The sequence below is a fragment of the Passer montanus genome, unplaced genomic scaffold (assembly GCF_014805655.1).
Source record: "Passer montanus isolate IOZ18808 unplaced genomic scaffold, ASM1480565v1 scaffold55, whole genome shotgun sequence".
In the NCBI taxonomy this organism is placed as follows: Eukaryota; Metazoa; Chordata; class Aves; order Passeriformes; family Passeridae; genus Passer; species Passer montanus.
Genome location: NW_024370485.1, coordinates 2,304,253 through 2,329,175, shown reverse-complemented (window position 1 = coordinate 2,329,175; position 24,923 = coordinate 2,304,253). Strand labels below are relative to the sequence as shown.

The window sequence follows — 24,923 nt, the reverse complement described above, 5'->3', positions numbered from 1 at the left end:
GTTACTGGGGTTTCACCTGGTCTGCAAAGAGTTTCTGAGGCACTACGTGTGCTCAGTGACATTTCTTCTACTCCTGATTTAACTAGAGCTGAAGAGCCCCACCCTCCCTACAGACCCTTCCCGCCGAGTCTCGATCCATATGACCATTTTCCATGTGGGATAAAAGCCTCAGATAATAAAACATTCATTGTAAAACTATTTTCCATTGGATTCATGGCCACACACAGCTGGATCTCCTCCTGGAGTGGCCACAGCCTGCTTGGACGGGTTGTGCTCAGCATCCCGGAGAGGCGGCTGGGTGAGCGTGGGAGGAGGCAGCTCTGTCTAATAGACCCTCCCTCCTCCCAAAACCAACCCCTGCCACCCTTCCCATTGGTGCATGGGGTGGAGAAGGGCTGGGACAGCTCAGCTCTCCATCTATTTAAAGGCAAGGGTGGGGCTCTAGGAGCTACTTGCCTGGGACCCCTGCACCTCGGTGGACAGGAGCGCTACCCTGCAGAGCAGCACCATGTCTTGCGTGAGTAGAGAAAGGGACAGCTTTGCTGGAGGTGGGGCTGTGTTGGCTGGGTGTGAGGGTGCTTGTGCTAGCCTGGGTGCCTGCTACTGCTGAGGGATGATCCCTGCTGCATCCACTACAGCGGGCTGGCTGCTATTTTGTGCTCTGGCAGCAGTGGGTTTTGGTTCCTGTAGGATGCCTTTGGGGCCATACGTGTGGGAGCGCTCGCTGGGTTGAGCCCTAAGCTGGGGTAACCTGTTCTACTGCAGCTCTACTCTGCAGAAGCTGCTGCAGTAACATTTATTGCTGTCTGAGCATCTTCTCTGGGCAGCCTTGCTGCTTGCTTTCTCTGAAGTTTTCATGAGTCACTGAGTTGTTATTCTTCTCTTTCTTGGAAGGAATGTGCCTTACAGAAGTGTTCTGTGAATGTCAAGGACTACCTTCAAATACCTTAAGAAGTTAGAGAGGTTATCTTAAGGGAGGGTATCAAGAGTATGGGGCCAGGCTCTTAACAGAGTTGCCCAGCAACTCTGGGAAGGGGCATGGGGCACAAACTGAAACAAATGGAGTTATAGTTGAGTATGAGGAAAAACTTCCTCACTGTGAGGGCGACAGAGCACTGGAACAGGCTGCCCAGAGAGGTTGTGGAGTCTGCTGCTCAGGAGGTATTCAAAAGCCACCTGGACATGACACTGCAACCTGCTCTACATGAACCTGCTTTAGTGGGGGGGTTGGATGTCCAAGATCCCTTCCCTAGCTGTTCTGCTAGGGAGATGCTTGTGTTAGAAGAGTGATTACACTTCTTTGATTTGCCTTTCATTAGGCGGAGAGTGCTTAAGCAGGGACTGTCCCAAAAGCAAGCTTATTTTTTAAGATGGGATAGGAAAAGATTTTCAGTGTTCTTGAGGTCTTGGCTCTGCTGTGATGAAAAATGAGTAAATATGGGTTTGCCAGGATGCTTTGGTCCTCCTAGAGAGAAGGTGGGGGATAGGTGTTTCTGTGGAGCAGAAGAATGTTCTTGCAAATACCAAACCTACATAAAAAAAAAAAAAGCTGAAGCTGTTGGGAGATGGGAAGTAAGGTGTCTGAGCCCTTGGACCTGGGCAAGGCTTGAAGTTCAAACACGAGCTAGGGGAAGGGAGTGGAGTCTCCATCCCTGCCATCCATCCCAGACAGATTTGTGTGGGATGACACAAGCCCTGCCAGGCACATGGGTGTGTTTGGGATGGGGTGGGTGTGATTGGAGTGTGCAGGTGCTTACACTTCACTGCTGTGAAATACAGATATGTTGATGAGAGCAGCAGGAGAAAGATTAGGAAATCAAGCTCTAATCAAATGTATCATGTGATTGGGGTAACTTCTCTGGGATGTCCTTGGTGCAATGCCCTAAGGCAAGGGAGCTTCCCTGTTTCTCCATGGGTCCAAAGCAAAGCATGTCTTGTAAGGCAGCAGGGAAAGCTGCCAAGGCAGAACAAGTGATCCAGCAGGTACTGAGCCAATGTCTCTGCTTCCCTGTTCCCCAGGGACCAGTGTGCACCAACTTGGGTCTCAAGCCTGGCCAGCGCCTCACTGTCAAGGGGAAAATTGCACCAAATGCCAAGAGGTGAGTTGTGCTGTGCTGCCCGGGCACTGCCAGGGCACCACTCTGAGGGGTCTGCAAAAGGTGGTGGCAAAAGGACTCTGTCTCTTGGTAGAAGAGGAGAAGGGGTTAAGAGCAGCAGTGCTTCCAGTGAGTCATCACCTAATGCACATTGCAGACAGTACTGCCAAGGGGCTAAGCCAAAGCAGATGTGAAGTTCCAACTGCACACGCTGGCAGTGACCACATCCTTCTAGTGAGGGGTAAAGGAAATGGAAGCTGTGTCTATACTGAAATTTGGTTTGAGACCATCTGCTCCACCACATCCTCTCCCCTGCACGAAGGTGGCCAGGAGTAAGGACATTTATGGTGCCCCAGTGGATTTGGTGCTCTCACGTGGTGGTGGGGAAAAAAGAAAGGTGGAGAGCAGGCAGGTGGGCTGAAGTGGAAATGTAGCCCTAAATGTGCAGGGATTGGGGTGGCTCAGGAAGCCTCTGCAGCAGCCCCCAGCCGCTGTGCAGGGGGGCCCTTTGCAGGTAAGGTGGGGCCTGTAGCTGCTGCACCAGAACTAGCGGTGTTCCAGGAAACATGTCCCAGCTCTTCCCAGTGCCTTTGAAGTTTGATACTGTCTGAGTGAAGCCTCCCAGGCTTTCTCTTGCCAAATAATATGCCTCTTCTCATTGCGTGAGAGGCCTGAAGGCAAGGTGGACACTAGGCTAGGAAACTTCCTCCCACTGCTGTTGCAGATACTTTGGGATAGCTAATGACATGGTAATTATTTCAGCTGCCTGCAGGATGGGGAGAAGGCAGTGGCTGTCAGGCAGGATGCAGCACTAGCTAACTGTTCAGGACTGAGGAAATCTATGGAAAGCAACTGACTCCTTGGGAATTGGTTTGGGTGTATAACTCTGTTCAGGGCCCTGTGTATGAACCATTCTCTTGTTAAAAGCTTTGAGGAAGTGGTGTCTCTCCCTGGGATGGCACTCTGGAGCCTATCACCACAGAAAAGTGCCCCTTACTGCCACAACACCATCTTTTTAAAGAAGCTGTGTAACCCTTTAGCAAAAACCCTTTAGCAAAGGGTTTCTCTTAGGTTACCCTCAGCTGGGCTTGAAGAAACAGACCCAGGGATGCTCATGGTAATGAGAAACATGCTACCATAGTATTGATTTTTTTTTTTTTAGTTGTATTGATGCCTGCTTTTTTTTTCTCTGCAGCTTTGTGATGAATCTGGGCAAGGATGCTACCCTCCTCGGACTTCACTTCAATCCCCGTTTCGATGCTCATGGCGATGTGAACACCATCGTGTGCAACTCCAAGAAGGTGGAAGAGTGGGGTGCAGAGCACAGGGAGGCTGTCTTTCCTTTCCAGAAGGGGGGCACAGCAGAGGTGAGGCATGCATATATTTATATATATACACACTCTCTGTACATGCTCTGGTGAAGGGAGGGTTTGGCACAGGACACCCAGCTGCAAGGGCTGTCTCAGGGCTGTCTGTTCAGTAGGTGGCTGGCTTCTCCTGCTTGGCCAGTGCCACCACTCAGGGCTCTGAGCTCTGATGGAGGGTGGGGATAAATGTTTAAGCTCCATCTGGCTCAAAGATGTTGCTATTGAACAGAGCAGAGAATGGGCATCTCTTGGGAGACCAGAAAAACACTCCTGCTGTTGATGAACAGGTTATTCTCCTGAGCTTGTTCACTCTGTGAAGCAGAGAGTGGCACAGCAGTGCTGCAGAGGCTCAAGGAAACTTTCTCTAACTTTTCCATTTGCCTTGCAGATCACTTTTAGTGTCAACCAAAATGATGTGACAGTCCACCTGCCAGGCCACCAGTTCACGTTCCCTAACCGGCTTAACCTCTCTGTCTTTGACTACTTTGATACACAAGGGGACTTCACACTCCAGTCCCTCAGCTGGGAATAACTTCCTCTGACACCTCCATCTCAAAGATACAGAAAAAACAATCAATAAATAAGAGTTTTGGTGTACTAAGTCTCAAAATCTAATCTGTTTAATATTGCTAGTCCTCGTGGGTTGGGCACCTTGCTGGGAGTGGGTGGGGAGGGGTAGCCAGAGTTGCTTGAGTACCATAAAGTGATGCAATTGTCCCAGCCTTGGTCCTTGAAAGTCATGGATGGAGAAGAGGATGAAGGTTAAAAGCCTGGGAACACAGAAGGTTAAAGTCCAAGGAGAGTTGCAGCAGGAGGCATTGGGGCTAATTGTCACTCAGGGGAGAGTAAAAGCATCCTTTAAGTGAGGTCACAAGCTGTTGAGGTCTAAGCTGACACCTTACACTGCCTGAATAATTAACTCTACCTAAACTAAGCACTCCTGGCTGACATCAAGACAGCATTGAGTGGCTGTGCTAGCTGAGCCTAGTGGGGCATGGAGTGAGGGGAAAGTCCTCCACTGTGCTAGTTTTGGCTGCAGCCTTCTGTAGAGGCTGTTCCTACTCCTATGTGTGCTTGGGACCTCTTACTGCTGCATGGAGACAGTAGAAAAGCTGCCTTGCTGGGTGTGGCAGAGCATGTAGAGAGTTCCTCATCCAAATCCTTTCTTCAGTAACTGCAGGAGCACAAAGTGTTGTGCTGTGGCACAGGAAGGCAGTAATGTGGAGGTGTCTGGTTGCATTCTGCCCCTTGTGCTTCGCCTGTTCCATCCAGAGCTGAGGGAAGCAGCCATGTCCAGCTGAAGTGTGACATGCTAAGGATGTGTGCTCTATGCTTTTGTTCCCTTTTTACTTGGCCCACATGAACCCGAGCACTTCTCAGTCTAAACTGAGGCTACACTCTGTGTTATGAATAGAAAGTTATCTATTTTTTTTTAGGTTACAGAGTTAAAAACGAGTCAGACCAGTTGCCGTAAGTTAGTTTCACTGTTAAAAGAGGAGTTCTTCAATTACCTGTTAATGGCTGGTGATTAACCATTGTCCCCCTGATTCTGGCCGCTTGCCAGGGAGGGACACCGGCATCCTCCCAAGTACCAGAAGGACAGGAGTGACATCAGAGCCAGTATGCAGATGAGAAATGCATTGTGCCACGAATTTTTACAGTTTTCCCAGGAAAACCCCTAAAATTACGAGCCAACAAGTGACCTAAGCGACGTCTAAGGATGGGAGCGTAGTCCCGTACCTGCTTGGACCCTTTTTTCTTTTCACCCTAACCTGAAAAGATGTTGATTAAAGAGACGCCCCGGGGTGTTAGACAAAAAAGCAGGAATCTGCTAATCTCCCGTGAGGACGGAATCCCCAGCTCTGCCTGCAGACCAGCGGACACAGCTGCATCACCCTCCTCCTCCTCCGTGCCATGCCTGGGAGCAGCGGCGGGTCGGTTTCTCCCCACCTGAGCTGATTCTTCTTAATAAAGGCATTAAAAAGGAGAAAGATCTCCTGCCCATTTATTTCACTCTGGGAGTCTGGGGCAGTCAGGCATGTTTGATGTTGCTGCATAGCTGCCTCAGGGTCTCTCTCAGTCTGATGCTGCCCTGGTGCTGCTGCTGAGCATGCTGTGCCTGGTGGGTGGAGGAAAGGTGGGCTCTGCCCCATCCACAGTGCACAGCAGTTACCTGGTCGGTCTGGGATGAAAGGCTTGGCCACAAGCAACACAAAGCACTAACAATTTGATGTACTACAGCATTCCCTGCAGGCCTGCCTGGGCTAATTCCTCACATTAAGCAGTCTCCAGAGCAGCTGGAGAGCAGGGACTTTCCCTGAAGCAGCTGTACCTGTCACTGTTATTTCATAATTCATGAGGCTCTGCCAGGTCCTGCGTACCCATGCAGCGAGAGGCTGGGCTGCTAGGAATTGTGAGTTTGAGGAGGAAGAGGGATAAGATGAGAGTGAGCTTAGCAGAAAGGTAGGGGCACTTGGGGTGTACAAGCAACCTGAGGCTCTGCAGCTGGATCTCTCTTGAAGTCTTGTGTTGCTGCTTTGGATGATCACATCACACTCTTTTTAGGGCTACACCTTCAATTGTAAACATGACATCTAGCATTGCCACCCTGCACATTGGCATGGCAGGGGACAGCATAGCTTGGGGACTCTGCCCATGGCCTGATAAGGATGAAGCCATCCTTCCTGGAGAAGAGAGGTTCAGCGTATGGAAATGAATCAGGGAGATGGTCTCAAGGCAGGAGACCTGGCTCAGTTTGCACAGTGGTGTAGACACAGTCTGGCAGACTGAGGTACATTTGGTAGGCCAGAGAATTGGGTATTTCCCTCAACCACAGCAGGGCCGAGGTGCTGGTGAGGGTGCCATGAACTGTCATGATGGACATAGAGGAGAGCTCTCTCCTTGCAGCTTCCTCTGCTGGGCTGATCTTGAAAGCTGAGCAAATGTACTGGACTGCCTGGGCTAGGGAATCTCACAATGCCTCTTAATTGCACTTAGCAATCTTTCTTTAGATTCTTCTAAGATTTTTCTGTGATGGTTTCTTGAAGAGAGCTCAGTAGCTTTACCACAGGAATATGAACCTTAGTGAGGTCTCCTGCTAGCGTGGCTGTTTCTTGCAGTGACTCACTGTTCTTGTGAAATCTATGACTCACTGTTGTCCTGACTTTGTTATGGCTTGGCCCCGTTGCTAGCAAGGAGATGAGGGGTGGCAAAGGTTCCCCAGATGTATAATTTAGACATATCGAAGCTGACTGCTCCCTTCCACCCACTCCCCAGCCTTGTGCAAGGTGGAGGCTGGTGTGTGAGAGCTGAAGGATCTAAGGACGGAGTCAGGATCCCTGAGACAAGCACTCTGCCTGCCCAGCTGAGCAGGATGAGCAGCCACGCAAAGGGGAAAGCACTGCAACAGCATTGATGGAAAACACCGCATGCTGGCACAGAAGGTGACACACTTTTATTTCTCAAGATGACCCCAGCTGAAGGTCGGATGTCCCCAGCTTGCTCACTGCCCACTTTCCCTCACAGACCCCGAGAACTCCCCGAAAGCCGGGGGGATGCTGTGCCTTCCCGCAGCCTGCCGAGAGGGTGCTGCAGGCCGTGCCTCGCCCGTCCCAGCGCGGCCACGGCGCCGGCGGTAGCTGCTGGCAAGCAGGGTGTACAGGAAGGGGTTGACACAGCTGTTGCCGTAGGCCAGGCAGGTGACACCGAAGTTAAGGTAGGCCTGGGCAGTGGGGCCGATGCCCAGCCCCTCTCCCTGGTACAGCCCGGCCAGCTGCCAGGCCCAGAAGGGGAGGAAGCAGGCCCAGTAGGCCACCACGATGGCGGAGATCCTGGAGAGGAGCCGCCGCGCAGGGGCCCGGCCGGCCACCGGCAGCCCCCGGCGCCAGGCCGAGGACTGGTACGCCCGGGCCAGGCGGGTGTAGACGATGCCCAGCACGGCGCCGGGTGCCAGGACGCTGGTGGTGAACAGCACCGTCAGGTAGAGCCGGAAAGCCGATGGCGTCCAGGTGGGGACGCAGATGCGCTTTTGGGGGCCATCCCCCTGCCGCAGCTGAGTCATCGCCATCATGGGGGCCGTGAGCAGGAGCGAGAGGAGCCAGAGGATGGCGCTGGCCAGTCTGCGGCAGGCGTTGCCGGCCCGCCGGGCCCGCAGAGGCTTGGCCACCGCCCAGTACCTCTCCAGGCTCATGGCAGTCAGGAGGAAGATGCTGGCATGCATGGTGAGGAGGTCCAGGCTGAGCAAAAGCCTGCAACCCACATCCCCAAAGAACCAGTCGTGGGCAAAGTAGGTGCAAACCACAAAGGGGATGGTGGAAAGGTACAGGAGGTCAGCCAGGGCAAGGTTGATCATGTAGACCCCCAAGGGGCCTGCTGAGCAGCCTGCCACCCTGCCAGAGGCCACTGCCACTGTGTAGATGTTCCCCACCATCCCAGTGAGGCACATGACCAGCAGCACTGCGCCCAGCGGCCCTGTGACCAGGCTGTCCCCTCCCAGGACATTGCTGTCATCACCCCCACCATTGCTTTCCTCCAAGAAACTGCCACCCTTGGGATCCTCTCTAGGACTTGGGCTGATGAGAGAAGTGTTGTAAGACATCTTTGGGTAAGTTAAGCAAGAGCAAATCAAGCTGTCAGAGACCTGTTCCTTCCTCCTGCCTTCCGCCCTCGCTGTAAGGGACACGTCTATCCTTAACAGCAAAACAGCCAAGGGAAGAATGGGGAGAGTTCATCAGACATAGACAGGGTGCTCCAGAGCAGTCTGTTCCTCACCTCCAACTGTCCAGTCCATTTTGCTGATGTTGTCCATCACAAGCTCTGCCCGGTTGTTTTCCTTAACCATGAAAGAGCCAAGAAAGGGACACTGCCTTTTCCTTCAAGACCAATACATGCAAGGTAACCTCTGCCAGCCCGGAGGAAATGTCTCTTTTCTTCGCTAGCCTTGTTGCTTCTCCAGAGTTTGCTGGGCCCAAAGAAACAGTAGATGAACAAGTAGATTTCTGCTCCCAAGTCTGTCAGCTCAGCTCAGACAGACTTTGGAGAGGTGGGCCAGGCCCCGCTGAACCAACCCCCGAGAGCTGCCTTGACCACTGCATGGAGGAATGTGCCTGGCTCACAGCTTCACACACCAGTGTGAATAGTTCCAAATTTATACTGGGCCACTGGCTGAGGAGCCCCCCTATGGAGGAATGTGCCTGGCTCACAGCTTCACACACCGGTGTGAATACAGTTCCAAATTTATACTGGGCCACTAGCTGAGGAGCCCCCCTGGCTCCCTCCTCTTTCTGGCAGACATGCTTTCTTCCCCCACATCTTTATCCTGCTCTGTCTTCCTCCTTGTTCTTGTTTCCCTTTCTTTTTCCCATTTCTCCTTTTACAGATGTCCTCGTTTGAGACAGGAGACAACTGAAAGACAAGACTCCACAATATGGCAGGGAGGGAAAGCATCATGCTGTGGCTTTAGAAGGGAAACAAGGGCCAGCCCTGGAAGTGCAATAGGCAGGGAGCAACCACACAGCTCTCCCCAGCCAAGCCAGACTGAAAGAACCTGTCCCCTGCTCCCTCCCAAGGACTTCAGGGCCCTTTGAGGTTTGGATGTAGTCCCCAGTTTGCGAGCAGGCCCACCAGATGGTAGCACCTTTCAAGTTTTCTGTCCTGGCCCTTTTCCACCTTTGCCCTCAAGTCAGCAGCAAGCTCCCAGAGACTCAAAGGACTGGATATTTTAAACTCGGTTTTTCCTTCCTCTCCACAAAGACCATCCTCCTCCTCCTCTAAGCTTTCCCCCTCCTTCCCTCGAAGCCCCGGGCAGCTGCCTGGCCTCAGAGCGGGGAGCAGAAGCCATTGCAGAGGCACCACCGCCTTCTAGCGAGCCACCATGGCACGACAGCCGCGCCCGATGCTCCCGGCCCTTCCCTCGCTGTCTCCAGGAAGACACGGTGGGACAGGATTTGCGGAGCAGACACAGCTGTGCCACACTACAGGCACTCTGTTCAGGGTTTCAGGCTGCTCCAGCCACACTCTTTTGCATCATCAGTGTATGAGCTTCATTGCGGCTGAGTCAAATGCCTCTGCTCATATCCAGCAGTGGTAATTCAACAGCAAACGGGAGGAGGAGGAGGCATCCCATCAGTACTCCCCACACTGTGCAATGACCTTTGGTTTTCAGGAAAATCATGCTCCAAACTAGGAGAGATCAGCAAAATGCAGTGAAAATATACTTTTAGGTGGATATTTCCATTGCATCATGGTGGCAGGGTGAGTAATGCTTCTACTCATCCAGAAAGTTGATGCTCCCAACAGATTGTGGTGGTCATGGCACAGAGTGGGGTCCCCAGAGGAGCAGAGGGGTGCTGTGAATCTGCCCATTTGGCTCTGATGGGAATAATCACAGTCCACATGCCCCAGGAAATACAATGAACGGCTATGGCTGTTTGTTTGATCATCTGTACTTTTTTCTAAGAAACCACCTCATACCTCAGCAGTTAACATGTCAGCTAATTTAGGAAGTTAAAATAAATTACAATGGTATTTTTAAATTATTTCTTTAGGAGCTAATTAAAATACTGGCTGTTTCATTAATTCCAGCTAGCTCCCCTTAACACATGAGATACCTTCTCTCACACTGCCTGCATAAAACTGCAAACACATCAGATACTACAGTCACCAGCAGAACTCAGCTACTCCTTCCAGCATGTGAAGCACATCTCTCCCAAGAGAGCTTTGAGAGATGAGCTTTAAGACACGAATCACGGGTTGATTTAGTGTTTTAGGCTAACTGTTACCAATAGAACATGAACATACAGACATGTATGTGTGATGGACAAGATAAATATATGCAATGTGCAGGGCAGAATGAAAGTGCCAGGTCTTTGACATACAGGGAATGAGGGAGCAGAGATCCATGTATTACTATATTCAGCATCAACCCTAGGCTCTAGTACAGACAGCAGACTCTGAACTCTACACACATTATCAGCTTCTCTTTGCAAGACCCAACCCCTCTCCATTGGTCTGATAGAGACTCGAGTTTGGCAGCTGGCATGAAGATCCCTCACAGTATCTTCCCTAGGGCAGTATTCTGCCTCCATCACTTTTTGTTATGTGTGTGCACACACATTATCCACATACCCAAATGTATATCCACATTATTTTTGAGATGATCTCTTAATCGTCTCTGAAGTATTTGGAGGAAGGTCTGCAAACAAATGTCATCTGAAGAAGCTTTCAAGCCCATACATGGCAGAAGGAAACAAGCCTCACATTTGGTTGTTAGGTTACATCTTTTAAGTGACCTTTCTCAACCACTGCACTAGCTGATCAAATATCTAGAAGTTTCACATCTCTGTCGTCAGCAGGTATGATATTTCTTGTAAAGGAACAGGCTCTTTTAGTCCAGCAGCCCCTGTAACCCGCTGTGGTGCCTGGCTCCAGCCAGGCAGCTCTTGTCTTGTGTCAGGTGGGTGGCTGTGGTTTCATGGAGGGTCTCACGTCCAACATAGTAAGTGCCAAAGTTTCCAAGGCCCAGCTGACAGGCAAGACCTGTCAGCATCCAGTCAGATGACAGCAATTTAACAGGGACAGGTTGTACTGAGGATTCAGATGCACAAAATCTCGCACTCGAAAAGAAGCAGCTTAATTGGGCCCTCAAAACAAAGTGGATACTCTATGAGGGCAAAAGTGCTTCAAAGGGTGCTCCAAGAGCACTGTGTTTCTCTGATGTCAATCTCCTCTCCTGTCCTGACAGCCACCCAATAGGACCAGGTAGAGTTCAGTCATAGTGAGATTCCTGCATGGCTTCCTAGGATTTAAACTTGAAGTAGGCTTCAACTGTAGTGAAAAGAAAAGGTGGTGCATTAGAGCAATGCCCTGAATGGGAGTGGCAGGAGGGGAAGGAAACAGCATCCAGGCACTTACTTGCATATTCCTGTGGTGTCATGGCCTGGTTGATGACACTAGTGAAGGCTCTGATCCACTCCAGCTGGTCAGTCTCTGTCTCGCAGGTGAAGAGGTATTCCCGGTCAGGGGTGACAATGGTGATGCCGTAGTGCCAAGAGAAGTTGCCCTGTGTCCCTGAAGGCAATCCCTTCTGGACACTATATCCATTCTCTCCACTGCCCACAAATACCTCACCCTTAGCAAATGCGTCCTGCACATCAGAAGGGAAAGATAGTGATTTATGGAATCCCAGAACAAGAGAATCCTTACAGGGCACCTAAGGACAGGAAGAGAGTGTGTGAGGATCGGGGATGGAGCAGCAAAAGGTTTTGGAGCTGGTCAAGGGATTCAGAAGAGCAGTGAGCCTGTGCTAAAAGGCAGTAGTGAAAAGGAAAAATTAAGGGCATAAATCTCAAGAGGTCTGAGAGAGAAACTGCCGCGCTCATCTCCCTGTGTCACCCTCCCATCACCACCTTTACACTGCTACCCTCCCTGTTCCCATTGTTTGCAGGCAGTGAAACAAACACAGAAAGCATGTGATAAACTAAAAGGGATGGAAAGGGGAAGACCTGGAGTCCATTCACAGCAGCTGGGAAACCTGCAAGCCACCCTTACTGCAGAGCACAGACTCTGTGCCCACTTTGACCCTGCCCTCAGCACCGCTGCTGCAGCTGCCGGCGGTCACATCTCCCTCTCACCAAAGGATCCTTGAAGTACATGAGCCTGCGGTGATCCAGCGTGAACCAGCGCTTCTTGAAAGCCTCTCTCTGCTGTGAAGGGAAGAGGTGACATGTGTGAGGGGACAGTGCCCTCTGCTGCGAGCAGTGCGAATGGATACCCCAAACCCATCCCAACCGTTTGAAGCAAGCCCCTGCCTTAACAGCAACCTCCTCCTCGCCTTTTCTGAGCTGAGAGTGGGGGTCAGTATCGGGTGATTCACTCCCAGCTGCTGTCCCCAGCTCCCGAACTTCGCTGAAGGACCCCAGAGTTGAGACAGGAGAAATCTGGACACTAAATACCTGTAAGGTCACGCACACACAGACACATGCAGAGAGATCTGTCGCTCTGGGAGAAAGCAGGGACTCTGGCTTCATCTACTTTCACATGTGTCCTTCCCCTTCCTTTCATTCTCCCCTCCCTTGGTGCACACACACTCTTCCCACGGGTGTCTAAAAATTCAGGGGGAATGAGGAAACAGCAGGAAAAACATTGAAGTAGGGAAAGCCAGTGGTGCTCTGGCAGGGCCCTGTTAGATTTTTTCTACCACAGCAGGCTCACCTTGGGACCAGTCTTCTCCATGTATCCCTCCTTCAAGAAGTTTCTTGTGAGACGATTTTTAATCTGACAAAATGGCAAGAGTAACATTCACTTAGCTGTGCCTCTTCGCTATTCATTTCCCTCCCCCACCCTTCTATTCTCCCAAATTCAGTCACCTTCTAAATTTACATTTCCCAAACTGCCTAGCTAGGCATCACTTCTGCCTCCAAAATGCCCAGCAGAGAGCAGCTATTTTCTGACCACCACAAGCCCTTTTAAAAGCACCTTCTCATCCTTCTGTCTTTACCCTGCAATTCCCACTTCCGTACCTGGAGCTGTAACAGTAACTAACGAGCTCTTTTATCATGTTAGCAGCGGGAGACTCCCGGGCTGCCTTACCTCATTATCGCTGGCAATGGGAAATGCTACCTTCAGGTAATGGAACTGCACAGAGCGGATGGCATTGAACCAGTCCACCACCTCCTGAGGATGGAACAGGACAGGACAGAAAGCTTAGCCAGAGCAACAGAGGGGCATCTAAATCCACCCAGCCCTGTGTTAACTACAGACACAGCCAGCTCTCCCTCCGCAGCATCTCCCTCACATGCACACAGCCAGCACGGTGCCCCATTCCCCACATGCACAGACAGCACATCTTCTATAGAACTCCTCCCACACAAACCACCTCAGCCAGTGCTCCTGCCCTGCTCCCTGCAGCAAAACTCTCTCACAGATACATAAACACAGAGCCAGAACCCCCAACCTATTACCTACAGCAGCTCACACTCACACACCCCATCCTACCCGTGCTTCATACTATTTAATATCAGCAGCTCCTCAAAGCACCTCAATGGCTTTGCAGTGTTTGATGCTAAAACCAGATACCTTTCCACTTTCATGGTAGACAAATATATTCCGGGTCTTATTGTCTTTGAGGTAGGTGATCTGCAGGCCATTGGGGTTCCCAATCTTCTCTGGTTGGAATGTAGCATTGATTACATCTATTTTAACATTGATTTTGGGTTCTTTGGCCTGAAAACAGAATGGCATTGACTATGCATGAGCAATCCTAGAGGAAAGAGATCTGAGCTACTGATTACCTGGGGTAAGGCAGGGTCAGAGGCCTGACCCAGGAGGAGAACCTTGTACTTGGCCTTTTTAAACCTTCTGAGGTTCATATCAGCCCACTTCTGGAGCTTGTCCAGGTTTCTTTGGATGGCATGTCCTGCTTCTCCCTACCCTGAGCCATTCCCTCCCTTGTGACAGCATTTTAGCTTTTGCCCCTCTCATTTCAGAGAGATGAATGAGCAGGAAAGTAGCCCTCCTCAAAACCAATCAGAGAAAAGGTCTTTGCCAACTTGGATCACAGTGGGGTGAGGTTGGTTCCAGGAATGGTGCAGGATTACACATCCAGGCAAATGGATAGGAGTGAAGTGAAAGATCAGTCCTTTTCTCAGTAGTGAGGGAAGCACAAAGGAAGAGCATGAGGAAAAGTCACTCTGACAGTAGGAAGGGGACCCTTCTCTTTAGTGACATGTTTTGTTATCATCTCTGAGCTGGGATGAACAAGGCAACCCCAGAAACATGCGTAGGAAGTCAGAACATCTCTGTGACCCCGCTGCTATGGGCGGAATACACACTGAGGTAGGAGTTGACCACCATACTCACATCCTGCTTGGTGAAATACTTCAGACATCCTTCTCTCTCAGACAAGAGGAACTTGCGGGGTAGGAACTGTCCGTTGTCTCGACCACGCTTCCAAAGGATGCCTTCCTTCACCCCTTGGAGCAGAAAAGCCACTTATAATAGCATTCCCCACAGGCATGGTAGACACCAGGGAGCCACATGCAGCCTGGGGCCCAACCACCCCTCTGGGACAAAGAACATGATGCACTATGGCTGAGAGTAAACACTTCAGATGTTTCACCTCTGACTTACAACTAAAGATGGTGTGTTCCCATGTTTGCAGTGCAGATAAGCGTGCACCAAAAGACATTCCCAGATTCTTCCAACTTCCTAGTCCTGCTCCTACAACTACCTCTGACAGTGTAAGAGCTGTCCCTGTGAGCACTAGAATCCTGGCAGACTTTGGTGTGGGACCAGAATTCTTCCCACTTGACTCTTGGGCTCCATTGCCCTTTGTCACAGGACTGGCACTGCCATTTCAAGGACAACTGCCCTGGTTAGAGGGTGTGGCATGCAGCAGGACAGATATTCCTTATTGTAGATGTCTGTCTCCACCAAGACAACAAATGTCTTTGAAAAATGCCACCTAGTAACATCTGGCTTTTAAGCTACCTGTGGCAGTGCCAGCCTATGTTGTCCGCAATTTGACACCCCAAAATGAAGCCCTGTAAGTACCACTTGGGTTCTCAGGAGTACTTGTGGGATTTGCAACACTGACATCTCATGATGCTCAGAAATGTCCAGCAAAGGCAAGGATGTTTTGATGCTGTGTTCTGCTCTTACCATCAGAATATGGCAGCTGTTTTCCCGGCTCAGTGAATTCTTTACGTTCATATTTGGCCCGTATCCACTGTTCTCTCAGCACTCTGTGGAGAGAGGGGACAGGTAGCTCAGAAATGAACTACAGGAATTAGAGGAACAGAGAATTGCCCTTCCCCCTTTTCTTCTGTATGCAGCAACTTACTGGCAGTCATTGTAGGTTGGCTGGTAATAGTAAATAGGGATGTGAGCTTCATATATGGCTTTAGTCACAGCATTCCCATGCTTGGCCAGAAACTGCAGAGTTAGACAGAGAGTTAGTGCCTTGCCTTTGATACAGACTCATACTGGACCTTTTACTTTCTGACCCACTACAGGGTCAAATGCATATCAAACTCTAATGGAGCATTCTCCTTCCCCTCCATTGCAACATCCAAGCAGTCTGGCTGCAGGAAGGTGGGTCTCAAAGGTCTCATCTACTCTCAGACATGACAGTGATTGCACCTGAATCAACAGAGTGCCATAAACGTCACTTCCGTAAGGCTGGGTGCGCACACGTTCAGTGGATTTGCTGTCATGTGCCACATCTCCTGGAGGGTTCCACAACACCCCTGCAATGGCATCTAGAAGGACATTCCAACCTCTTCCAAAGAGCAACAAGACACAGATTATTTTCTTTGGATCTCCAGAAAGTATTTTCAGTCCCCTGAAGATTAGTGAGTTGAGGGGGCTGTAACGGGGAGATGTCAAGTTCTCATAAGTGCCACTTTTCTCAAAAGATTGTATTATCTCTGGAAACTTTTCTTGGATAATGGAATTGCCCAAGATTTTCCCCTTGGACTAATGAAATCAAAAGGAGACATTGAGGCTGGATGGTCTTGGAAAGTGGAAAACAAGTAATCTGAAGCAACAAAGACCCTAAGCCTTGGTAAGATACATTGCAAGAGCTCTGCATTTGCCATAAAGTAACAGGGCATGAGGAGACACACAAGGCAAGTGTATCCTCCCTGGCCCGGTGGGTTCTGGAGAGTTATCCCTGATTTTCATGAGTAGAAAAGAGACTGATTAAACCAGATTACATTCCAACTGTGTGAGGTCAAAGGACTAATTTTGCCAGGACACTGAGTGTAAAGCCTAGTCCAAACCACCTGCCCTACCCATGGGGATAAAGATCTCACCTGCACCTGAGCATCATCCCAGTAGTCCATCTTCAGGGATTTGACTTTGCTGATGCTAGGGATGTTGCGGTGAATTCCTGAACAGCTGAGGCATATAAAGACACCCAAAGTTGAGGATGCCCAGTCAGGATCTGAGAATATGGAAAAGGGTATAACTAGAAGCGGTGAATATCCCTGGGAGATGTCTCAGCTTCACCTGAGAATGTAGTCCTGAGAAACAGGGAGCTGACGGCCACAGTTTCGTCTGAGCTGAGTAATTAATGCCCAAGGCATGGATGCCAGTCAGGAAAAACCACAGCTATTGGTCCCTCATTCCCTGTTCCAATCACTTTGATGAATTTTTAATGACCTATATCTTGAAAAACCCCAAAGTGGCCTGTGAACTCCCTTTGTGTAAAGGATCACCCAGAGAAAAATGAAACCACCTCTGGGAAAAGACTCCAGGAGTTGTTTAGTGCATCACAGCAAACCCCTAACAGTGTTTAGCTCACAAAGTGGAAAACAACCTTGAATCTAAAACTCTCCTGGAATAATTAATAGGGCAAAATTGTACTAATTTGCCCAGTCTTAATTTGGCTTGGGTAGTACACTCCTTTTGGAGGTGTAAGATGGGTGTTTTTAGCAGCACTTGTAGGACCTCAAACTGGGTACCCTTCTGAGAGGGCAAGCCCTTCAGTAAATGAAATTTCCTAGGCAACTGTGGCAGGTTGTCAGTTCAGAGCTGAGTCATGGCAGAGACAATGCCCTCCTGAATCATGCCTTCTTTCTGGAGAAGTCAGGATTTCACTGCGAGCTTTCCTGTCAGGTCCTGACTGGGCATGACCTTGATTTGCATTTGAGATCTGACATGACTACAACCCACGGTGCTGCAGCTGTGGAGCCCCTGCTAATCTGGCATTCCCACGTCCCTGTCCTTCCCACCAGTGCTATGGCAGCGTCTTCTCCCTCCTCCCTTGCCAACCCACCTCAAGGGAGAGGAAATGAATGCCCAGAGCGATGCGACCCCTTTCTCTCCACCCCAGCTCCTGTGCAGTGCAGATAGCCAGCACTAAGCAAGTGCTAGAGATCAGCCCCAGCTCCCTACTTCCAACCCTTCCTCCAGCATCCTTTGGGGACTCACCTGGCTTCCCGCAATCCGCACACAAAGAGTTCTCTGCTCTTTTCCACACTTCCTTCAGGGCCTTCATGCTCCGCTCGTTCCCTCCAGCCATCACCTCGGAATGGTATCCCTCCAGGCAGGACAGGACAGGGCCAGGAGGGCAGCCTCCTTCACCTTATGCACCTGCAGGCCACCCCACTGCGTTATCCAGGCGAGAAGGAGCCACCAGAGAGACAAGCTGTGGCAGCCAGAGGGACAAGAGGAAGGTTAAGGTAAATGGAAAGGGCGGAGAGGCCTGTCGTGCACCTGAGCCGGCTGAGCACAGGCAGGGGCAAAGAGGCTGGAGGCTGAAGTGCACCCAGACTGTGCGTGAGGACTGAGGAGGAGGAGACCTGCCCCATGGGCGTGGAGGGAAGTGCAGCAACTAACCACAGAACTGGTTTTTCCACATTTCTGCTGGTGAAAGGACAGACCAGGAAAAGAGCGAAAGCAGCAAGCAAGCTGATAAAGGAAAGCTGGCTGTGGACAAGTGACTGCCAGGCTGTGACAGGACTCCTGTCAGGACTCGTCATGCTCTGTGGGCTGGGGGCTGGCTTTGGCTGCCCCCACAACACTTCAGAAGCTTCCACCGAAGTCAGCTGGCCACCACACAGGCATTACACCCATTTTTATGGCGAGAACAGTGGAGCAATAAAGGTTCAGGAGCTCAGCCAGTGTCACTCCAAGCCATCAGAACATGGAAGTCTTGACACCCGCTACCAACTCATGCCAGTGCCTCTCTCCACCACTACAGAAATCATGGCTGTCAGCTAGGTGCTGCGACTTGGGCACAGCATCAAAGCCAAGACCCATCTCCACAACTGCCTTTCCCGGGTAAAAGGAGCACATGCTCTGCTAACACCAAGAAATGACAACAGCTTGAAATAAACGCAGAGCTCTATTGGAGAATGTTCAGTTGAAGAACTGCAGCTGTTAACTATTAGGAAGAGTGACATTTATTTAAGAGATGTAGATACAAAACTCTCTGGTGTGTCAGAACGAGTCTCGGGCTACACTGTGAGAGCGGGTGCTACACTGCCACGCTCTCAGCACAAGGCAGAGCCACAGAATCTCTTGCTGGGAGGAAGCTGACGAGGAGCGTGGCCGGAGACTCCCACGCCTGAAGCAAAGCCCGGCCCGCTCCAGGCCGGACTCCGGGGCCGGGCACAGGCCCATGCAGGGCCGTGCCGCGGCTGCCGCGTCCCGCCCGCGCCGGGGGAAGGACAGAGCTGCCGGGTTCCGGCGGAAGGGGCGGGCGGCGGCAGCGTGCGAGCGCCATGGGCCGCAAGAAGAACAAGAAGGGTTCTGCCCGCGAGGGGCGGCTGGTGGTGACTTTCGACGAGAAGCAGCGGAGGTGAGGCCGGGCGGGCCCCGGGCGCAGGCCGTGAGGGAGGGCAGCCCCGGGGGCTGAAAGCCGGGCAGCCCCGGTGCTGAAAGCCGGGCCGTTCTGTGTTGTCGGCGGCAGGGAGTACCTGACCGGCTTCCACAAGCGGAAGGTGGAGCGGAGGAAGGCGGCGCTGGAGGAGATCAAACAGAAGCTGAAGAAAGAGCAGAATAAAATTAAAGAGGAGGTGAGGGAAGGGTCTCGAGTGCCCCCTCGCCAGGGCGGGCCGTGAGCGGGGCGGGCAGAGGCCCCATGACCTGTTTCTGTTCCTCAGCGGCACCAGGAGTACCTGAAGATGCTGAGCGAGAGGGAGGAGGCGCTCGGTACGTCCTGGCCCTCGGTGGGGAGGGAGGTGGGCGCCCGTGCTCCGGCAGCCTTGGGTGGGTGTTGAGGGTTGGGGCAGGGATGCTCGCACGCTGTCCCACAACAGCTGCTCGGGCCTGTCGTGTTCCCCAGACAAGCTGGGCAGCAATCTGAGCAGTGACCCCGCAGCCCTCTGTCCCACCAGTCATGGGATTGTACAGAAAGGAAGGAGCAGGAGGACATCTCCAAGGTGTCAGCAGGTCCCCTCAGTGGGGAGAAGGAGCTTGCCCTCCAGGCTCCAGTGCCAGGCCCCTGTGCCCTTTATCCCTGCACACTAAGGCCAGGTGTCCCCCCAGCCCAACGTGGTGCATCAGAAACAGGTGAGTTTATCCTGTGAAAAGTTGGGCACTTTGCAGTGTAGGATTTCTTGTGTTCGCAGAGGAGGCTGATGAGCTGGAGCACTTGGTGACATCGCGGACGGAGTCTGTGAACATTGACCACCCAAACCACATCGTAACAGTGACCACCATCAGCGACCTGGACCTGTCAGGGGCACGCCAGCTGGGACTGACCAGCCCCCTGGTAAAGCCTCTTGCTACCTCTCTGTATCACCTGTACACTCTCCTGGGGCTGGTGAGGTAGGGCTGGTGGTCCCTGAGTATGACCAAGGCCTTGCAGCTGGCTGGGAACAGGGATGGAAAGGGAAGTTCATAACTTTTCTACTATTCCACAATTTAAACTGGGCCTCTAAAGAGAAGGAAATGTTCTGTATGAATAGCTCACTCCACACCTCTCTGGAACACTTTGCTAGTCCTGACTGACCCTGGTTAAATGAAAAGTTACTGAACTAGATTGCAACAGTGTAATACTTTAAAAGCTGATACAAGACAAGCAGCAAGATTTCAGACGTTGCCAAATGGTCCATCCTTGACCTCTTTCCTGTGTCCTCTTCAGAAATATTACTGTTAGCATGAGGAGGCATTTTTCTCTCCCTAATCCCGTGCTTGGACCTCAAATAAGGAAACCATTCAGTTCTGGTTGTGGTCACTTTTATTCTGAAAATACATTGTAACTAAGAGCTTGTATGTGTTTCTTAGAGACTGTCAGGTGTTGGTTGTGCTTATATTTTTCATGTTATCTAATCTGAAAGTCCACTCTGAGATGTCTTGGTAGTAATTTAAGCAAAAGCCAAGACCTTTGGTTCATTCAAGTTTAAACTTCAATCACATGGCCATTAAGATCATGCTGAAGTTTTTGAATCTTGGTATGGATTACTGTAGGACATCTCTGGTTGTGCCCTTCTGTGGGACTGCAACAGGAAACCTTGACACTTGGACAGCGAGGGGTGTGGAAAATTAAGAAATCTTCATCTGTGACTAGTTAGTTCACCAGAATCACAAAAGTGCTTTCTTGTTAAGGGAAAAACTGATGGATCCGAAGAAGAGAAAGGGGAAGAGGTGGTGAACAAGCCTGTGAGAACAATGCCCAAGAAGTCCAGAAACCCCTTCCTGTCTGAAAAGTGCGTACAGATTGCTCCGTGCCTCTGTCGGGCTCTGGAAGCCGATGGCGATGCTGGGTTCCGGGACGCGCGGTGCGGTGCGGTGCTGCGCGGTGCGGGCCCGCAGAGGGCGCTGGCGGAGCGGGAGCGGGCTGCGCTCCGTCCGCTGTCCGCTCCTCCCACCGCTCCTTCACCGCCGCAGAGCTTGTCTCTAGGGTTGAAGGTCAGAGGCTCCTAAAGCTGAAAGCTAAGGCATTCTCTGCATTTTTCAGTAGCCAGGTTTTACGGCTGCTTTGAGGGTGTGGAGAGTTGCTTTAACTCTGTGGGGTCTGGGCAGCACGATGCTCACAACATTAATTTTTGTTGTCACCGCACGTAGAGGGTTGCAGGTTTCCTGCATAGCTTAGAGTCCCTCTGGGTCTTGCTGTGTGTGGCATCCATTCCTGCTGGGCCACACAGAGCTCTCCAGCTATTGTGGTGGTGTCGCCTTGCTTCTGCAGGCTTTGGTCTCCAAACACTTTTCTCTTTCTGCCCTGCACAGAATCTCTTCTCTTACTGCCACACTGCACATGCACAGCCAAAAGAAGACAAAAAGAAAGAGATCCCAACGTGGGCAAGGCCCACGTAAGAAAATCCAGAAGTCCTGCACAGGGCGAACCACCAAGACTCAGCGTCGGCGGCTGACTGGGAAAATGGGCCGTGACCAGGATTAACAGAGAAACTAATGTTCAGACCACCAGCTGGGACAGTGCTCCACATCTGGCCTGCTGCTCTTTGGGTCCCTGTCATTGTGGGCAAGCACCTTGTTTACATGGCATTCTGGCTAGCCATTAACCCAGGCCAGTTCAGCCTTTCTGTAGCCTCCTGAGCACTGGCCAGGGTGACCAGACACTCTGCCCATTTATTTTTCCAGTGATCTGCAGCTGAGTGTCTGGGTACCACAGAATCTTAAAAACTTCTGCTGAAGGTTGTGTTCTCTATTTGGCATAACCCTTCTGTCCTTGGCCCCCCCTTTCAGAGCTGATATTTGGCTTTATCAAAGAAGGGGATCTGGGGCAGAGTGCAACAGGCACATCGTTGTCAGGGCAATTTGAGAGACTTGGGAGAGCTCTGCTTGCACTCCTGCATCAGTGCCCTGGCATTTCTGCTGTGCAGTAAATCCTTTTTCCATGGAGACGTGGTGTCATCTTGTCTCCTGTGTTTCTTCACCACACAACACAGTGCCACACCTGAATGCAGGGGTACTTTTTATTTGGTACTTGTGCCAGGTGAAATTGGGTAACTTTGTGAATAAATTTGAAGTCATTTTGCCAAGTAAAACAAAAATCTGTGACTTATTTGAAGCATAATGGGAGCTATGCTAACGCCAGTACCAACTGGAAAGTGGGGGAGGTAATTCCTGGTGTTTAAAGGATATTGAAATCCACTGGTGCTTGGAAAATGGAATAGCTAGGAGCTATTTCTGTGGCAAGGCAGAGCCAGCTAGAGCAGGAATGGCTCATTCCATTGTCTGCTGAATATGCCGATCGTAACTGCGATAGCTCAGGGGAGTATGAAATGCCCTAATGCCCTTGCTGTGTGTGTGTGGCCCTCTCCGGGGTGGGAGTGGCACAGGCTGCCCTTGTCCTTTACCTCAGGGTTGCTGCAGTTATTAGCAGCTAATTGCCTTTTTTCTTAGGACCTCTGTGTATGTTTTTTTACTGTGGTTGCCCTCAGCAGGGGAAGAAAAAAAAATTGTATGGTTGGGATTTAGGAATATGCGTGGCAAAACTGTGAGTGAATCCTCTGAGGAGGAGAGTGAGCCCAGGCAGTGTGCTGGCCTCTGTCCTGGAGTATCCTGGAGTATTCTGCTTCTGTCAGCCAAGCCTCCTCCCATGCCATGTGTGCACTGAAAAGGAAATGACAAAGAAAGAAAAGGCCTATGTGTCCAAAACCCACACCAGAAAAATTTGCAACCCAGCAATGGGCAAGTAAATAGATTCCTCATGCCAGAAATGGGAGGGAAAAGAGTAAAGCAGTGCCTGAGGCCACATGGAGGAACATCAGAACAATGCTGAGGGCCACCAGCCGCTAAAGTGAATGGCACCAGCCTGATGTCTCTCTCCATCGTTCCTTGTAGGGTGTGCACACAGAGCTGTTCTCCAGAGTGTGTTAAGGGGGAGGGTATGACCTCAACACTGACAGCAGCAGCACAATTTCTGCTACGGGGAGGCTTCTGGAAGGAGCCAGGCAACGCACGACACATGTGCTTGTGGTAAGGAATGGGGTCCTCTTGCACTTGCCTTTCCCCTCTGAAGAAGGTAACTGCTGAGGAAGTGGACACTGTTACCACTGGTGCCTTGTATGCTTGGATTCAGAGTCCCACCCTGGGCTGAGTTCTGAACACTAACAGAATAAACTCAGTCACATTTTTAAGGTGTGTGTGTGGTTTTCTCACCTCACCTTTTAACGCTGTCTTAAAGACCACTCCAGAAAGGTCATGGGATTTGATGGGTGAGCTTACCTATCCACCTGTCTCACCTGGGGTTCTTGGGTGTTTCAGAGCTGCAAAAACACAACTCAGGCAAGGCCAAAAGTGTTATGCTCAACTGGATCTCAGCCAAAGTATCCAAGAGGTCCCATGTGTGGAGTATAAATCATTTCTTGTACTGGTTTGGGAGTTACATGCTCTAGAGTGCTCTAGTGAGTTTGAGAGGGGTGAAGGAGATAAGGAGAGGGAAATTCTGTTTGGAGAGGTGTATCACACCAAGGACACTGCAGCTCAAAGCTGGAGCACAGGGTGACATCCTTGGTCTGGATCATGCAGCAGCTTTCCCTTCTCTCCAGGACATAGTGCCTTGTGGAGTGACTGTGGACAGAAGGTGACCTGTATGCCTCCTCACCCGAGGAGTTTGCTCTGGAGCTGGGATGGCCACTGTAAAAGAAACATACTATTGTTTGAGAAATCTGCTGGAGTGTGGAGTGTGGAATGTGGCTCAGTTGCCTTCCCCAGCCTGTAGGAAGCCTGGCATGGTAGCTGGGACAGAGCTGGATGACCTCATTGTATTCCAGATGAGGTGCTAATAATGGCTTCAGTTTTTGTCATTTTGCTGCCAGGTGATCTAGAAGAATCTAGAAGAATCTCACTTTTAGTTTGCTGTTTCCCTGGCCTAGTAACATTTTTGAGCCTTTCTCAAGTGTCAGCTGAAGTCTCCAACAGCCCCTTCCATGCTCTCAAATCTTTCAGTTCCTGCTAGAAAATGAGTTTTGAAATTAAAAAAAAACATATGGAAAAACTGAGAACAAAACTGTTAAATCCTATGCAGCGTTAACCATCAGGATTGTTCACTACACTATTGATTTCTCCATTTGATTGATTAAAGCTTTAATCTGTAATGTGAATTACTGACTCAGCCCTCAGTGACTGTATACCCTGTGCTGCTTTTGTTATGCACAGGGTATACAGTCAGGCTACCCCTGGATATATTGAAATGAGGATATGAGTTTTTGCACACAAGTCAGTGAGTGAAGTGTTTGCCAGACACGTCACAGTTCATATCAGACTGGCTTAAAATTCTTCTTTGCTGCTTCCACTTGTTTTCAAGATGGATTTGAACATTTTGGGTTTTTTTCCTCGCCTTAGCTGCTCAGGAGGAGGCTGCTTCCAAATGTAAGGTACTTGAAAAATATAAGGTACTTGCAAAAATGAACATGCTAGTGCAGCTGCTGCTTCGTAAAGGGAAAACAGAGACCAGCAGCTCCCTGTGAAGCCCCTTTTCCACAGGCATTTCACGTGTGGCTCTGCAGCGAGGTCACTTTGGGCACCTGCGCGTTGCTGTGCACGTGCCCCGGGCTGGCACAGAGATGCATCACGTGTGGCTCTGCAGCGAGGTCACTTCGGGCACCACGGCTGGCACGGAGATGCAGGGCTTTGACATGGGCTGCCACACTGGGGCTGCCACACTGGGACTGCCATGCATGATGGCTTTCACTGGCTAGGCTGCAGTTACGCACACATGCACATACAAAAATATAATTGGGATTACAGAGGATCAAAAGCAGACTGGGAGCCAAAAAGATCAGACAGTTGGGGGAAAATTGGAGCACAGCAAAAGGGAGGAATGGCTTCAGTGTGTGCCTGAGCTGTGTGATAATCAGTGCACTGTAGTTATTGCTTTTGTCGTGTATCGAGCTCAAGGCTGTACTTGGTACAGTCACGCTGCTGCTTCCAGCACTGTGTTCCAGAAATGAACTCGAGGAAAAAAATTACTGGGAGAGTGATGAGAACTTTCAGGGACTGAATAATGGGTTGTGTGAGGTAGATGGGTTTGAGGAGTGGATTGCAG

At 50.7% G+C, this 24,923-nt stretch overlaps 4 protein-coding genes across 5 annotated transcripts; 2 read left to right on the top strand and 2 right to left on the bottom strand.

The window, feature by feature from the left end:
* Positions 1-436: 436 nt before the first annotated feature.
* On the top strand, positions 437-4,064 carry LGALS1 (galectin 1). Its single transcript, XM_039725261.1, has 4 exons — positions 437-517; positions 2,020-2,099; positions 3,292-3,463; positions 3,852-4,064. The coding sequence occupies exons 1-4, from the start codon at positions 509-511 to the stop codon at positions 3,993-3,995; spliced, it is 405 nt and encodes a 134-aa protein (XP_039581195.1). The 5' UTR covers positions 437-508; the 3' UTR covers positions 3,996-4,064.
* Positions 4,065-6,965: 2,901 nt separating this feature from the next.
* On the bottom strand, positions 6,966-8,633 carry LOC120509949 (urotensin-2 receptor-like). The gene has a single exon (XM_039725225.1). It carries the CDS (start codon positions 8,058-8,060, stop codon positions 6,966-6,968), a length of 1,095 nt encoding a protein of 364 aa, XP_039581159.1. The 5' UTR covers positions 8,061-8,633.
* Positions 8,634-8,723: 90 nt separating this feature from the next.
* LOC120509965 (arf-GAP with dual PH domain-containing protein 1-like) lies at positions 8,724-18,461 on the bottom strand. Of its 2 annotated transcripts, XM_039725252.1 has the most exons (12): positions 17,681-18,461; positions 17,396-17,557; positions 16,276-16,406; positions 15,303-15,394; positions 15,122-15,204; positions 14,321-14,433; positions 13,538-13,684; positions 13,052-13,135; positions 12,674-12,736; positions 12,094-12,165; positions 11,375-11,606; positions 8,724-11,287 (listed from the first exon to the last, which is right to left on the bottom strand). In XM_039725252.1, exons 2-12 carry the CDS (start codon positions 17,484-17,486, stop codon positions 11,259-11,261), a joined length of 1,137 nt encoding a protein of 378 aa, XP_039581186.1. In that variant the 5' UTR covers positions 17,487-17,557; positions 17,681-18,461; the 3' UTR covers positions 8,724-11,258. The 2 variants fall into 2 exon arrangements, with proteins under 2 accessions (XP_039581186.1, XP_039581187.1); XM_039725253.1 differs by lacking the exon at positions 12,094-12,165 and having other exon boundaries at positions 17,396-18,461.
* A 147-nt stretch (positions 18,462-18,608) lies between these two features.
* On the top strand, positions 18,609-21,918 carry NOL12 (nucleolar protein 12). Its single transcript, XM_039725258.1, has 6 exons — positions 18,609-18,767; positions 18,879-18,984; positions 19,072-19,120; positions 19,540-19,682; positions 20,519-20,619; positions 21,140-21,918. The coding sequence occupies exons 1-6, from the start codon at positions 18,691-18,693 to the stop codon at positions 21,309-21,311; spliced, it is 648 nt and encodes a 215-aa protein (XP_039581192.1). The 5' UTR covers positions 18,609-18,690; the 3' UTR covers positions 21,312-21,918.
* The last annotated feature ends 3,005 nt before the right edge of the window (positions 21,919-24,923 follow it).

Coding starts and splice junctions, on each gene's coding strand:
- NOL12 (XM_039725258.1), top strand. CDS start 18,691: ATGGGCCGCAAGAAGAACAAGAAGGGTTCTGCCCGCGAGGGGCGGCTG. Junction 18,768..18,878: donor TTCGACGAGAAGCAGCGGAG/GTGAGGCCGGGC, acceptor TGTCGGCGGCAG/GGAGTACCTGACCGGCTTCC. Junction 19,121..19,539: donor CGAGAGGGAGGAGGCGCTCG/GTACGTCCTGGC, acceptor TTGTGTTCGCAG/AGGAGGCTGATGAGCTGGAG.
- LGALS1 (XM_039725261.1), top strand. Junction 2,100..3,291: donor ATTGCACCAAATGCCAAGAG/GTGAGTTGTGCT, acceptor TTTTCTCTGCAG/CTTTGTGATGAATCTGGGCA. Junction 3,464..3,851: donor AGAAGGGGGGCACAGCAGAG/GTGAGGCATGCA, acceptor TTTGCCTTGCAG/ATCACTTTTAGTGTCAACCA.
- LOC120509949 (XM_039725225.1), bottom strand. CDS start 8,060: ATGTCTTACAACACTTCTCTCATCAGCCCAAGTCCTAGAGAGGATCCC.
- LOC120509965 (XM_039725252.1), bottom strand. CDS start 17,486: ATGGCTGGAGGGAACGAGCGGAGCATGAAGGCCCTGAAGGAAGTGTGG. Junction 16,407..17,395: donor TGCGGATTGCGGGAAGCCAG/GTGAGTCCCCAA, acceptor CCATATTCTCAG/ATCCTGACTGGGCATCCTCA. Junction 15,395..16,275: donor GGGATGATGCTCAGGTGCAG/GTGAGATCTTTA, acceptor CTAACTCTGCAG/TTTCTGGCCAAGCATGGGAA.